Source organism: Mus musculus, chromosome X, assembly GCF_000001635.26.
Source record: "Mus musculus strain C57BL/6J chromosome X, GRCm38.p6 C57BL/6J".
In the NCBI taxonomy this organism is placed as follows: Eukaryota; Metazoa; Chordata; class Mammalia; order Rodentia; family Muridae; genus Mus; species Mus musculus.
In genome coordinates this window covers 37,513,611-37,529,823 of record NC_000086.7, presented here as the reverse complement: position 1 = coordinate 37,529,823, position 16,213 = coordinate 37,513,611, and the positions used below count along the sequence as shown (strand labels likewise).

Genomic DNA, 16,213 nt, shown 5'->3' with positions numbered 1-16,213 from the left:
AGGCTTTGATAAGTGCTTGTAAAAGCCGTGAGAATTGTCCTACCTGTGCTGAACTTCCTCACATTTGTCTTGGACACACACACACACACACACACACACACACACACACGTCCTGGAACTGTCATTCAAACAGATCCTACATTGGAATGTAGTCAGACTCATTGTAAGGCAGCCATATTTTCCCATGGTCTGGTCAATTATGTGTGTGGGGATGTGTGTGTGTGAGTATATGTATATATATATATTGCAAATGTTGCCTCCGTTCCTGATCCTACACACAGAGTTCTTCACCTCATCCACCCAAATAGAAGGCCCTGCACCACTATCATTTTTCCACACTGTCCCTTGTTTGGAGTGCACTCCTGGTGCTGCAGTTCTCCTTGGACAGCTCTGATAACTACCTCACAACAAAGCCTACATGTTTCTCTTTCCTAGATTTTCTTGCCTCTTTGCTCTAAATCCTGGCATTGCTCTTGTCAGTGTCAAGTACTGGGGAATTTATCTCTCCAGTCTGGAAAAATAGTGACGACATATGTTTATTGCTGGAGATGTAGCTCAGTTTGCAGAGTCTTACCTAACATGTATAAAGCCACCCATGGTTTACCTGGAGCACTGAAGGAGCAAGCATGGAGGCTCAATGCCGCAGTGCCTGTAATGTGAGCACTGGCAGAGAGAGGCAGGCTGCTCAGCTTTTCCAAACCATCTTTAGTTACTGAGTGTATACAGAAGTTTTTCTTTAACAAGGTTATGTCTCAATAAGGTAATTTCCTGAGACATGAGTTTATGTGTCAAAAAAAATATAGGGCATTCGTTTCAGCTTAACAATTCTCATTCATCTACTATCCTGTCATACAGTGAGCGGCCGAATTGATTTACATTTTATCTAATTTTACTGTCTGAGCATTGCATCCTTGCTTATAATGCAGCAGCTCAAATCCACCCTCACATTTTCTTTGCTCCAATTACCCCTGCCCTGTTCCTCTCTACTTCTCTCTTCCTATTTTACGTTTTTAACATCTACTTAGTCTCCTTTTTGCTGCCTGTGTGTATACTGATGTAAGACCATTACTGGAGCATGCATAACATCTTCATGATGTTACCATGGCAGCAAAGTGACTCTCCTTCACCCAGCTGAAGTCACTGGTCACCCTTACCATTTGAATGGACATTCCCAAGGCTTTCTCCTATTCGCCTTAGCGTTTTGGCTAGCCTTTTTCTGTGCAGGGCTTTTATAAGTATTCACAGGGGATGAATTCATATACACAGGGCCCTTGTGAGTACTCCCTGTCTAATTCAAGCTGAAATGTTTAACTGGGTGCATGTTTTCCTGCCATTTAGTTTTGAAGGTTCTTTGTATATTCTAGACACCAACACTTTGACAGAATTATAGTTGGCAAAGGTTTTTCCACCATTCTGTATGCAGTCTCTTTGTCACAAGGATGTTCTCCTTCTCTTTGCTGGAGCTTTTCATTTCTTTCAAAATGCCCAATACTGAATATCTGCTATTTTTCCCCCAGAAGACATCTGGCAAGATGGATAGGTGTGAGTGAAGCCAGAGTTATGGTAAGGAGAAGAAGACATTTTGACAGGAGAGCCATTCTAGAACTTGATTCTTATCTTGGATACATTTAACCTAGGCGCAAAGTGGTGGTGGTGGTCCTGGTGCTGCTGGTGGTGGTGTTTTAAGTGCTATGTTTCAAAATGAAATTTTTAAAATCTTTTTTATAATTTTCATTCACGTGTATAGATTTGCCTGTGTGTGCATGTAGCATGTGTGCAGGTGTTCTCAGAGAGAGAAGAGGATATGAAATTCCCTGGATTTAGGAGTGGTTATGCATGGGCTAGGAACCAAACTTGGTTCTTCCCCTACAAGAGCATCAAGTGCTCTTAACTCTTCTCTACAGCCTCCTTATAATGACTTTTGAGCCTTATGTTCTTTCTGAGTATAAAATTGAATAAGACACCCCAACCAACTTGAAATGGCTCATTTTAACACAGAGCATAGCTTCTCAAAGGAACACAGAACACACACACACAGATCAGATATAGATGTATCTTGCATATAAACTACAAATATATATTGTACCATATACTCTCTATGCATTAATACTTGTATTAATAAAATTGATATTCAAACTCACATATATACATATATATGAAATTCTTTAAAACATTGATATCTTCGGGATATCAATTATGAGACATCCCACTGGGGTTATGAAATATAAATTATATAAATAAGAATCATATTACTGGAGATAACCCTGATCCTAAAGAATTGAAATAGTGAAAACTAAGCATAAATTCTAACCTTATAGGAGCAATTTAAGTGCACCACAAACGGTTAGTTCTCAGTCAGAGCCAGGCACACAGAAAGCTGATGTAAACTTGGTTAAACAGAGACTGTGGGCATGGGGAAATCATAGAATCCAGTCCTCCTGCTGTTTGGAGGTGCCTAGTGAAGCCAAGCAGATACGGACACCCGTCATGATAACTCTCAGGACCATGCTGCTGCATCTGCCCAAAAATGCTGATAAGTATCTGCAGAGGGCTCTACAGTAGAGACAGAAACCTGGTGTGCAATGTTTGGTCCAATGTCCGGGAACTATTTTGCACTTCAAAGGCCACACAAGTCGGGCTCCCACATTCTAGGCAAGCCCTGCACTCTGTACCAGGTCTTCAGCACCTCACAGAATTACAGAGTGAGACACCAGGGTCTTCTGATATTAATATAAACTCTATTGACGTAAAAGTATAGAGGGCAACTAATATTACATGATGTGGTTTCTGATGTATAATTCTCATTATGATACCGAACCATTTTTTTTCTGGCTTGTTGTAGAATTGGCTTAAGGGAAGACAAGAACCATATCGGAGGCAGCAGAAGCTATAAATGCTCCGACGTGCCTCTGAAGACTATGCAGGAGAACTAGAGAACCATCCGTGTGCCGGAGCTGGATAGTGACAAGTTGTTGCTGCCACCTACGGTTTTATGTCCGCAGCATCTGTATTTCTAATAAAGAAGTGAAGTCTCTGCACCTTTGCTGCATTTGTTTTTACAAATTAGTATGAAACTTGTAAAGTTACCAAAGAGCTGTCCTAAAACAGGATGACAAGGTATCTTTCCATAAAATGACATCACTAAGTCAACGTCATTATGTCCCATGTACATAATAACGCATGTTTCCCAAGTACCTTGCTTGGTTTTGCTCTGACTCACACATTCCTTTCTGTCCCACTATCATGCTGCCCTCACTCCTGCCCTCTCTACTTGTGAGACCACAAATGTGGAAGGAAGGGAAGACAAGTCCTTAGTGAGGAAAAAATTTTTTTCCAAACAGGGTTAAACCTTGGAATCAGGCTCTAACCTTGGGCTTTGACAGAAACTTCCCAAGAGGGCAGTCAAAAATTCAAGGGAAGCAGGCAGCAAGTCTTCCCAATTCTCCCTGCAGCTCTCCCACTGTATGAAGCAGCTAGGACACTAGAAGTGACTTCCAGTGTGGGTGCTTCACAGCCACTAGAAGCCACATCCCATTCAGGCTGCAAGAGCACTTCCTTCTCTTTTGTGTCCTACCCCTGCAGCCCGAGAAACACACCATCCCTCCTCTCCAGAGCAGAAGGTGGGTGACACTCTTTGAGGTATTTTCAAACTGTATAATTCTCATGGCTTCAGAAACTGGGCAAACATCAGTGTTTCTCCAAAACCTAAAAAAAAAAAAAGTTCCTGAAAACTGAACGTGACTTTAAAAATAAATAAATAAATAAATAAATAGCCACCCAGTGGCTTATTGTTTTCATCATTCTGGTTCTATGGAACAGTCATACGCTGATCGATGTCAAAATGACAAAAATAAAAACAAACAATATGAAGACAAATGCCAGTGTGGGTGAGGGGAAACATGAGCACTTACAAACTAGTGTGGTCACTATTGAAATCAGTGTTGCTTTACAAAAAATAAAAAAAGCTAGAAATAGATCTACCACATGATCCAGCTATACCACTGTTTGCCATATACTCAAGGGGCATATATCTGACAGCAAAGAATCTTGCTCATCCATGTTCACTGTTGTATTACAATAGCCAAGGGATGGAGATAGCCTAGCTGTCCATGGGTTTATAAATGGGTAATGAATGTAGGAACATCGGAATATTACTCAGCCCTAAAGAAAAGTGAAAGTCTGAGATTCATAAGCAAATGAATAGAGTTGGAAACAATTACTCTGAGTGAGAAAATCCAGATGCAGAAAGGTAGATGTTGCACGCTTTCTCATTTACAAATGTTACCTTTGAAACTTGAAATATGTATGTTCCATTTGGCAACCCATAGATGTCAGAAAACTAGTGAGAGTCTGTAGTTGAAGAAGAAAAGTTATCATGAAATTTGAAATGAAATGCACCACTGTAAATGGTTAGAGGAGAGTGGGAAGGGGTAATTAACACAGAAGAAATTTCTATAAAGTCATAAAAAAACCCACTACATAGAAGTTTCCTAATATGTATATAGGAAACTTCTATGTATGTATGATTGTGTGTATGTGTGTGTATGTGTGTGTATGCATACATACATACATACATACATACATACATACATACATAAAAAGATGTTCAGGGAAAAAGTGATGTTAAATGAAGTCAACGAAAATACCCTTTGATGCTCACAGGTACCACGGATGATCTTATGTTCCTTCTACCAGACATGAGAGAAATGATTCCTTTTGGCATCTGGAAACCAGTTTCACAGGTTCCTGAGGAATGCAAACTTTTATTTAACCACCAGAAACCCTCCTTTTGTCCAGGTTGACCTCATTTCTGGATATTTAGAATGTCTTTTAAAGCATGGGTAGTTGATTTTCCTTGTAACTGATATTTCCTAGTGAAATATAATTGTGGACTTCATTGAAATGCTTTGTGTCTAAGGCTGCAATCTGCTAGCCTTTCTGTAATCTTTCAAAAGCTGGGTGGAAGCTTTCTCTGTCTGCACACACACGAAAAGATACCTGGAGGTCCAACTTCTCTTAATGGAGATCTTCCCTCGCTTTGGCGTTTCTTTCACCAAAGGGTCAGATAACAGACCAGCAGTTATGGCTGAAATGGAACAGCTGCTCCAGGAAGATGGAATGTACGAACTGAACACTGAAATGACAGCTAAGAAAACTGTTTCAAAAGACTCACACTGGAATTAACTGTTAGTGTTCATTCCCCTCATTAAGAGTAATATGTACCCCTGCCAAACAGAAACGGTTCTGCCTTTATTAAATCCTTTATGGGTACCCTCCTCCCATTGTTTGATCCATATTTAGGCATATGGAGAGCCTTTTTTTTCCATTTTTTATTAGGTATTTAACTCATTTACATTTCCAATGCTATACCAAAAGTCCCCCATATCCACCCACCCCCACTCCCCTGCCCACCCACTCCCCCTTTTTGGCCCTGGTATTCCCCTGTACTGGGGCATATAAAGTTTGCAAGTCCAATGGGCCTCTCTTTCCAGTGATGGCCGACTAGGCCATCTTTTGATATATATGCAGCTAGAGTCAAGAGCTCCGGGGTACTGGTTAGCTCATAATGTTGTTCCACCTATAGGGTTTCAGATCCCTTTAGCTCCTTGGCTACTTTCTCTAGCTCCTCCATTGGGAGCCCTATGATCCATCCATTAGCTGACTGTGAGCATCCACTTCTGTGTTTGCTGGGCCCCGGCATAGTCTCACAAGAGACAGCTACATCTGCGTCCTTTCAATAAAATCTTGCTAGTGTATGCAATGGTGTCAGCGTTTGGATGCTGATTATGGGGTGGATCCCTGGCTATGGCAGTCTCTACATGGTCCATCCTTTCATCTCAGCTCCAAACTCCGTCTCTGTAACTCCTTCCATGGGTGTTTTGTTCCCAAATCTAAGGAGGGGCATAGTGTCCACACTTCAGTCTTCATTCTCCTTGAGTTTCATGTGTTTAGCAAATTATATCTTATATCTTGGGTATCCTAGGTTTGGGGCTAATATCCACTTATCAGTGAATACATATTGTGTGAGTTTCTTTGTGAATGTGTTACCTCACTCAGGATGATGCCCTCCAGGTCCATCCATTTGGCTAGGAATTTCATAAATTCATTCTTTTTAATAGCTGAGTAGTACTCCATTGTGTAGATGTACCACATTTTCTGTATCCATTCCTCTGTTGAGGGGCATCTAGGTTCTTTCCAGCTTCTGGCTATTATAAATAAGGCTGCTATGAACATAGTGGAGCATGTGTCCTTCTTACCTGTTGGGGCATCTTCTGGATATATGCCCAGGAGAGGTATTGCTGGATCCTCTGGTAGTACTATGTCCAGTTTTCTGAGGAACCGCCAGACTGATTTCCAGAGTGGTTGTACAAGCCTGCACTCCCACCAACAATGGAGGAGTGATCCTCTTTCTCCACATCCTCGCCAGCATCTGCTGTCACCTGAATTTTTGATCTTAGCCATTCTGACTGGTGTGAGGTGGAATCTCAGGGTTGTTTTGATTTGCATTTCCCTGATGATTAAGGATGTTGAACATTTTTTCAAGTGCTTCTCTGCCATTCGGTATTCCTCAGGTGAGAATTCTTTGTTCAGTTCTGAGCCCCATTTTTTAATGGGGTTATTTGATTTTCTGAAGTCCACCTTCTTGAGTTCTTTATATATGTTGGATATTAGTCCCCTATCTGATTTAGGATAGGTAAAGATCCTTTCCCAATCTGTTGGTGGTCTTTTTGTCTTATTGACGGTGTCTTTTGCCTTGCAGAAACTTTGGAGTTTCATTAGGTCCCATTTGTCGATTCTCGATCTTACAGCACAAGCCATTGCTGTTCTGTTCAGGAATTTTTCCCCTGTGCCCATATCTTCAAGGCTTTTCCCCACTTTCTCCTCTATAAGTTTCAGTGTCTCTGGTTTTATGTGAAGTTCCTTGATCCACTTAGATTTGACCTTAGTACAAGGAGATAGGAGTAGACGGCAGGAAATAATCAAACTCAGGGGTGAAATCAACCAAGTGGAAACAAGAAGAACTATTCAAAGAATTAACCAAACGATGAGTTGGTTCTTTGAGAAAATCAACAAGATAGATATTGTTTATATATTAGATATTGTTTTGAATGGTTTGTCTCAATTCATATTTTCTCTGATATTCACCCTGAAAATTTTGAGGTGCTTAGAGCAAATGATACAGGTAGTATTTGATTACCAAGTTAGTTATTAATAGATATATGCAAACCCAAGCATGACTGTAATAAGCAAGTTTTAAAGCACTAATGAAGACCGTAAAACCTTCAAAAGAAATGTTCCTAACAATGTCAACAGTGGTACAGGAGATGCTATCTCAAACAAAACAACTGAAAACAAGACAAAAACTACAAAACAAATGGCATCAGGAAAAACAAAGTGTTCTGACAGGATAAAAGGAAACTCCAACAAAGAAGCTTAATGGAAAGCATCCAAAAAATTTTAATATTCAGTTAAGAATGAGGGACTCCAATCGCTGATTACCAGAAAAATCAAATATCACATTTCTTTTTTAAATTTATTTTTTAGTGTGTGCATGTCCCTATTGCACGTGCGGATCTAAGAGGACAGGGTGAGCGAGTGATCTTCTATGTATGTCCTCTGATTGGGACTCAGGGTCTCATAGTAAATGCCTTTTTCTGCTGAGTCATCTTCCACTATGGGTAAGGAAATATTAGAAGCCACAGCAGACAGGAAATGAGTATTAGAAAACCTCACCACACTGACCACACAGTCCTGGATTCCAAACATGATTGAAATCTGAGGCCCAAGCTCCCTGCAAGTTCCAGGGAAGCCGAGTTACACAGTGAGATCTAGGATCAAACATCAAAAGAGGGTCTCTGAACACATCTCCTCCACCCCTGCCAGGAACAACCAACCAACCAAGCAAACAGAAAACATATGGTGGAGTATGCTGTCAATCACAACACAAATGGCCTAATGGAGAATGGCCTGGCATGGGGCTCATTACATAACTGAGATAACTTTGAACTTGGGAGCTACCGGCCAAGAACGGGGCTTACAGACATATACTGCCTCGTTCTCATTCAGCCTGCTGCTGCTGCTGGTTGTTTGTTAGGTTTTCTTTTTGCTTTGTTGGCTTTATTTGTTTATTTTAATAGCTTAAAGATAGACTTGCGCTGTGCAGCAGAGGCTGGCCTGGCGCTCACTAATGTTGCTGGATGATAAAGTTGCTAGCCTGCATCCCTGAGTTCAAAACCCATGGCTCACAGGATGCAAACAAGAAACAACTCCCACAAGCTGTCTTCTAGCCTCCAGATATGCAGTCTTGTTAACATGCACACACAAGCACAGCACAACATGCCTGTGCATACTAACATACACACATACAAACGTTATGGAACTGACATTCAAACAGATCCTACATTGGGATGTAGTCAGACTCATCCTAAGGCAGCCACATTTTTCCATGGTCTGGTCAATTATGTCTTTGGGGATGTGTGTGTGAATATATGTATTCATATGTATGTATGTATGTGTATATATATGTATTTATGTATGTATGTCTATATATATGTGTGTGTATATATATATATATATATATATATATATATATATTGCAAATGTTGCCTCCGTTTCTGATCCTACACCCAGAGTTCTTCACCTCACCCTCACAAATAGAAGGCCCTGCACCACTATCATTTTTCCACACTGTCCCTTGTTTGGAGTGCACTCCTGGTGCTGCAGTTCTCCTTGGACATGACTCACCTCACAGCTCTGATAACTACCTCACAACAAAGCCTACATGTTTCTCTTTCCTAGATTTTCTTCCCTCTTTGCTCTAAATCCTGGCATTGCTCGTGTCAGTGTCAAGCACTGGAGAATTTACTCTCCAGTCAGGAAAAATAGTGACGACATATGTTTATTGCTGGAGATGTAGCTCAGTTTGCAGAGTCTTACCTAACATGTATAAAGCCACCCATGGTTTACCTGGAGCACTGAAGGAGCAAGCATGGAGGCTCAATGCTGCAGTGCCTGTAATGTGAGCACTGGCAGAGAGAGGCAGGCTGCTCAGCTTTTCCAAACCATCTTTAGTTAGTGAGTGTGTTCAGAAGTTTTTCTTTAACAAGGTTATGTCTCAATAAGGTAATTTCCTGAGACGTGAGTTTCTGTGTAAAAAAAAAAAAATTGGGCATTCATTTCGGCTTAACAATTCTCATTCATCTACTATCCTGTCATGCAGTGAGCGGCCGAATTGATTTACATTTTGTCTAATTTTACGTTGTGAGCATTGCATCCTTGCTTATAATGCAGCAGCTCAAATCCACCTTCGCATTCTCTTTCCTAAAATTACCCCTGCCCTTTTCCTCTCTACTTCTCCCTTCCTATTTTATGTTTTTAACACCTACTTAGTCTCCTTTTTGCTGCCTGTGTGTATACTGATGTAAGACCATTACTGCAGCATGCATAACATCCTCATGATGTTAACATGGCAGCAAAGTGACTCTCCTTCCCCCAGCTGAAGTCAATGGTCACCCTTACCATTTGAATGGACATTCCCAAGGCTTTCTCCTATTCGCAGTAGCATTTTGGCTAGCCTTTTTCTGTGCAGGTCTTTTATAAGTAGTCACAGGGGATGAATTCATATACACAGTGCCCTGGTGAGTACTCCCTGTTTAATTCAAGCTGAAATGTTTAACTGGGTGCATGTTTTCCTGCCATTTAGTTTTTAAGGTTCTTTGTATATTCTACACACCAACACTTTGACATAATTGAACTTGGTAAAGGTTTTTCCACCATTCTGTATGCAGTCTCTTTGTCACAAGGATGTTCTCCTTCTCTTTGCTCGAGCTTTTCTTTTTCTGAGTTCTCATTGGTCAACTGATAAGTTTACTGCCCACATCACCAGGACCCAGTTGAGGAAGTCCTTTCCTCTGCTAGGATGACGAGCCATATTGCCCACTTTCTCCAGCATTGGGTTCAGGGTATCAGGTCTTGTGCTGAGGTCCTTGATATATTTGGACTCGAGGCATGTGCAGGATGTAAGGTGAGGAAGGGAGGAGTCTGAGCAGAGTGGTGAGGGGGGGTGGCAGGGGCGTGTGTGTGATGGAGCAGCTTCTGAGTCCTTCCTGCTCTGCCCAGGTGGGCACATCCACTGCAGGGCAAATTCAATCACTGGAGCGCTTCGACATAGGGTAGAAAGACATCCAGCTACTATTCAGTGTGCCGTGCACCATTGGTGTCCCTAAGAAATGACAGTTGCATGTTTGCTTCCCAGAGCCAGAGGGTGGACAGGGTAGTACGGGTCATTAGGTGTTTCTTGGAATTTAAGTGGTGTTTAGTTTTCATCAGGCACTGTTTAAGAAATTACAAGTGTGGGAACCTATTTTAATAATCATTGTGTTTCTGAAATCTTGAGGCCTGTATAATGTAGACCTGTCCCTTTAAAAGTGCCAGCTCATCCGGTGAGAAAATTATGTTAGGAGGACAAAAACAATGTATGGGTCAATGCACACTCACTGTGACATGTGACAACCTTCTGTGATATTAAACAGCTACTGATGGTCCCGCAGTAACATCAACTCACAGAAGGAGACCTTGTTGCCCTCTTTAAATGGCATTTCCTTGATTAGGGCCACACCTACCATACTAATCAAAAAGACACATGAGTCAAAGAAACTGAGAATCTATTTATTTCACATACAAATGCTTAGGGAATAGAGATGCAATAACATGCTGGTGGAAGGCCGCAGGTGTCTGCATGTGGCTCCTGGTCAAGGGTGGTACACCAGGCCTCCTGTGCCATCTTCAGAGAAAGGTAGAGTGGGACCCCACAGGGGCATCATCATTCATTCCTAACTGACTTTGTCCTCTTCTGAAGTGCTCTCTCCTCTTCTTAAACCATCTCTACCATGAGAGGGAACAGGGATTTGTTCTGTATTATTTTCACGATTATAAATCAGAAACCACATCATTTAATAGTAGTTGCCCTCTATACTTTACATCAATAGAATTTATATTAATAATATCGTGCTCAGAAGACCCTGGTATCTCACTGCTGTAATTCTATGAGTACATGAAGACCTGGTACACAGTGCAGAGTTTGCCTAGAATGTGGGAGACCCACTTGTGTGGCCCTTGCAGTGCAAAATAGTTCCCGGACAGTGGACCAAACATTGCACACCAGGTTTCTGTCTCTACTGTAGAAGCCTCTGCAGATACTTATCAGCACTTTCGGGCAGATGCAGCAGCATGGTCCTGAGAGTTATCATGACGGGTGTCTGTATCTGTTTGGCTTCACTAGGCACCTCCAAACACCAGGAGGACTGGACTCTATGCTTCCCCCATGTCCACAGTCTCTGTTTAACCAAGTTTACATCAGCTTTCTGAGTGCCTGGCTCTGCCTGAGAACTAACCTTTTGCGGTGAACTCAAATTGCTCCTATAAGGTTAGAATTTATGCTTAGTTTTCACTATTTCAATTCTTTAGAATCAGGGTTATCTCCAGTAATATGATTCTTGTTTAAATAATTTATATTTCATAACCCCAGTGGGATATCTCATCATTGATATCCTGAAGATATCAATGTTCCAAAGAATTTCATATATATGTATATATGTGAGTTTGAATATCAATTTTATTAATACAAGTATTAATGCATAGAGAGTATGTGGTACAACATATATTTGTAGTTTATATGCAAGATACATCTATATCTGATCTGTGTGTGTGTGTTCTGTGTTCCTTTGAGAAGGTATGCTCTGTGTTAAAATGAACCATTTCAAGTTGGTTGGGGTCTCTTATTCAATTTTATACTCAGAAAGAACATAAGGCTCAAAAGTCATTATAAGGAGGCTGTAGAGAAGAGTTAAGAGCACTTGATGCTCTTGTAGGGGAAGAACCAAGTTTGGTTCCTAGCCCATGCATAACCACTCCTAAATCCAGGAAAACTGATATCCTCTTCTCTCTCTGAGAACACCTGCACACATGCTACATGCACACACAGGCAAATCTATACACGTGAATGAAAATTATAAAAAAGATTTTTAAAATGTCATTTTGAAACGTAACACTTCAAACACCACCACTACCACCACCACTTTGTGTATAGGATAAAAGTATCCAAGATAAGAATCAAGTTCTAGAATGGCTCTCCTGTCAAATTGTCTTCTTCTCCTTACCATAACTCTGGCTTCACTCACACCTATCCATCTTGCCAGATGTCTTCTGGGGGAAAAATGGCAGATATTCAGTATTGGGCATTTTGAAGGAAATGAAATGTTTTATTCATACTTCTCTAAATATTTATCCACCCTTCACTATCTGTCACATTCACCTTGAAGATTTTTGAAACTTAATTAAATTCCACTGGGATTTTGGTCCCAGCTGTTAGGAAGCAGAGGCACGTGGATCTCTGTGACTTCCAGGTCAGCCTGTTCTACAGAGTGAGTTCCAGGACAGCCAGGATTGTGCATTGTGCTTTTGTAAAATAATGTTTTCAGATAATGTTTCACTTTGACACTGTGAGAATATCACTCTCCCACAGACTCACATGTTTGAACGCTTATTGTATTGAATAAAATCCCCAGTTGGTAGAACTGTTTCGAAGGAAATGGAACTTGAGATCTTGTTGGAGGAGAGGTAGGCTTTGAACTTTCAAAACTCATGAGATTCTATCATTGCCTGTGGTTGTATCTCAAGATCTTAGCTAGTGCCTGTACCTGCCTGCCTGCTGCCATGCTCCCCGCCGTGATATTCAGGAACTCTCCCAAAACTCAGTTTTAATAAGGTGCCTTGGTCATGGCGTCTTATAACAGCAAGAGGAAAGGAACTAAGACAGTAGCCCAAACTGAGAAGGAAAGCCACCCCTGTGCAGGCTTGGCATTCATAGCACCAGGGTTACTGAAAGATGCCATCCTGCCGAGTATTGAATCTTGGTTACAGACCATTTTTTTAAGGAAAGGGAAACAAAATGTATGGAAAAAACAAAAACCCCATTAACTAAGGGAAAGGTGTCACCAGGTTCTGTGGTTTTTATGTTTAATGAAAGCACTTGGAAGTCAAACGCAGGCAGAAAATTTTATGAATTCCTTTTCTTTCCTTTCTTTTCTTTTCTTTTCTTTTCTTTTTTCTTATTTTGTTTTTTTTTTTTTTTTTTTTGAGACAGAGTTTCTCTGTGCAGACCTGGCTGTCCTGGAACTCACTTTGTAGACCAGGCTGGCCTTGAACTCAGAAATTCCCCTGCTTCTGCCTCCCGAGTGCTGGTATAAAAGGCTTGCACCACCACTTGAGCTAGATAGGTTCCATGCCAGCCAGCGAGATACACACACACACACACACACACACACACACACACACACACACACACACATATATATATATATACACACACAAGTATATTTAGGGAGACCCTGAAGAGATAATGCACTCATAAGTAAAACAAACAAACAAACAAACAAAGGAACTTAAAAGTCAAACACACGATATACAGATTTACGAAGTTGCTATAATTCCAAACAATCCACCTTTCACACTTTCAGTAGGGCCCTGCTTATAGAGAATACATAGCCTGAAGTTTTCCTCTGATACATTTAAATACTATCTGAAAATACCTTCATCCTCTTTGTCTTAGACAGATTTACAATTGATGCGATGAAACTACCTGACCTAAAGGAAGTTGGAGAGGACAGAGTTTATTTTGCTCAGTTCCGTATTTCGCTAACACTAAGAATAGGAACAGAAGTAGGATAGGAGCCTGGAGGCAGGAGCTGATGCAGAGGCCATGGAGGAATGCTGCTTGCTCCCCATGACTTGCTCAGTCTCCTTTCTTATAGAATCCAGGACCATCAGCCCAGGGGTGGCCTCACCCACAATAGGCTGGGCCCTCTCACTTTAACCAACAATCATGAAAGTACCCTAAAGACTTCTATCACCTGGTCTTAAAAAACATATATGTTCCTTATTTTATTGGCATTGATGTTTGGCCTGCAGGCATGCGTATGTGAGGGTGCCAGATCCTCTGGAACTGCAGTTACAGACCATTGCGACCTGCCACCTGGGTGCTGGGGTTTAAGTCTGACTCCTCTGGAAGAGCAGCTATTGCTCCTAACTGTTGAGGCCTCATCACTTATACTGTGACGCTCATCACAGAGCCTGCTCTTATGGAAACTTGTTCTCAACTGAGAATCCCTCCTCTCTGAGAACTCTAGCTTGTCTTATGTGGATATCAAAGTATCCAGAACAAACATTTGCACAAGTCTCCCACCTACCCCAGCACACTACCCTACCACACTACTACAGGATGCAGGATTCTGGCAGCCTTGATTTTGGAAGTGGCTTTAATTTAGGGTAACAGGCCAGCTGAGGAAATAGCCCAGAAGATTAAGGTGAAGAAGGTAAAGATAGAGACAAAGGTGAAGGTGAAGGAAGTGACTGACGGCCTACATTTGACACAGAGACTCACTAGGTGCAAGGAGAGAACAGCCTAACACAAGCTGTACTCTACACCCACATGAACACACGTGCACTGTCATAGACAAATCAACAAATACAGAGAGAATGTGCAGTTTTAAGGGGGTAGCAGTTGAAGGACCCGACAGCCACTATGGACTGCTCTGTGCTCCCAGGAAACAAGAATCTGCTTACCTTTCCTCTGCACGGATGAAGTGATTCTGCTGGAAAATGCGCTCCAGCTCCTGCAGCTGCCACCATTGGAAATTGTAGTGTAAGCTACGCTGCTGTACCCACACTGACTTAGGCCGCACACCAGATACCAGCACTGGAATAGGCTGCACTTTGTCTATGACCACAGCATCCCTGAGAACTGGCTCCTCTGGCAGCTTCTCCTCCTCCTGGGCACTGCCACTGGTGTCCTGGTCCTCTTGGTTGCTGTTATCCATGAGGTCTGCATCACCAGCAGCAGGCCCACCTTCTCCACTTAATTCTTCTGCTTTGTCCCATTCCACTGCTGCGGCTCCGGACTGGCCCAGTACACTCTCTCCCTCATTTCTTCCCTCTCCATCCAGTGGTAAGACTGTCTGTGTCTTCCCACCTGTATGTGGGGAAACAAAACAAAACAAGACAAACAAACAAACAAACAGGCATCAGGGCCTAGGCTGGTGCTGAGGTGTTGTTAAGTCTCAGGAAAGGCTCCAGAGCACTGCAACTCTCAAGTCACCTCTGTGGGACACATTCCTCCTCTCATGGATGTGGACAATCCACCATTCCCAGAAGGCACTCACCATTCAAATTTTCCTTGTCCTTGCCAAGTCCCTCATGAAGTAGGTAGTTGGTGTTTTGATGCTCCATGTCCTGAGTGCTTCCCTGCAGCTTTCCCCAGCAGATTCTGAGTCGGAGTTCCTGAGGTTGTGAAAACCGAAAGCCGAAAGCCGACAGCCGACAGCCGACAGCCGAAAGCCGAAAGCCGAAAGCCGAAAGCCGAAAGCCGAAAGCCGAAAGCCGAAAGCCGAAAGCTGAAAGCCGAAAACCTAGCTTTGCAACCAGGAAGAGATTCTCTCATAGCCCTTGGGGGCGGTAGTGCAGGTTACCAAGTGTCCAATCATAGGTGAGCTATCCTGACCTCCATTTGATCTCCTGCAGCTATGGGTTGAGCCTCAGGTGCAAAACAGAACAGGTTTGTGCTGCAAGGAGCAGGATATCATTGCAGGGACCGCATGGTACTCAAGCTGGTATGGATGCACATGTGGTGACCCACCTCGCAGTTGGATAAATTACTGTCTATGTTCAACTGTGCCAAACGACTCGTACTGAAGAAGAAAAGCTCTGGAGACAATACACAAGTGTTTTTAGAATATCTCTTGTTTAGTTGGGGGGTGTCTTTTCACGACATTCATCCCAGCGTTCAGGGGAAAGAATGAAGTGGATTCTGAGTTTCAGGCCAGGCTTGTTTACATGGTGATTTTCAGAAAACCAGAACCACAGTGAGACCACCTCCTCTCAAAACACAGAGTGTCTTTCCTCTAGGCCTAGTAGTTTATACTAGCGGCCTGTTACTTGATAGAGAAGAGAAATTAAACGGAGAAGGTGATCCACCAGGTCTCTTCCTTTGAGTGTTCACAGAAAGCTCAGTTAGAGTCTGCCATGTGTCCATGGTGTGCCTTTTCAGGAGCTTGGGTGAGGATGGGGGGTTATTAGTCCTGGACAGACTGGTTAAAACTGTGAAGGACTGAGTAAATCGCCATACCTTGCTAAGGTTCCCTGCATTTCTCTTGAATGG

The 16,213-nt window shown here is 42.2% G+C and overlaps 1 protein-coding gene across 3 annotated transcripts; it reads right to left on the bottom strand.

Moving 5' to 3' along the window:
• Nucleotides 1-10,647: 10,647 nt before the first annotated feature.
• Rhox4d (reproductive homeobox 4D) lies at nt 10,648-15,439 on the bottom strand. Of its 3 annotated transcripts, none has more exons than XM_017318598.1 (4): nt 15,219-15,439; nt 14,623-15,028; nt 12,159-12,201; nt 10,648-10,884 (listed from the first exon to the last, which is right to left on the bottom strand). In XM_017318598.1, the coding sequence occupies exons 1-4, from the start codon at nt 15,283-15,285 to the stop codon at nt 10,786-10,788; spliced, it is 615 nt and encodes a 204-aa protein (XP_017174087.1). In that variant the 5' UTR covers nt 15,286-15,439; the 3' UTR covers nt 10,648-10,785. The 3 variants fall into 3 exon arrangements, with proteins under 3 accessions (XP_017174087.1, NP_001034784.1, XP_006541594.1); NM_001039695.1 differs by having other exon boundaries at nt 10,649-10,884; nt 12,159-12,204; nt 15,219-15,289; XM_006541531.4 differs by lacking the exon at nt 12,159-12,201 and having other exon boundaries at nt 10,800-10,884; nt 15,219-15,437.
• Nucleotides 15,440-16,213: the final 774 nt, after the last annotated feature.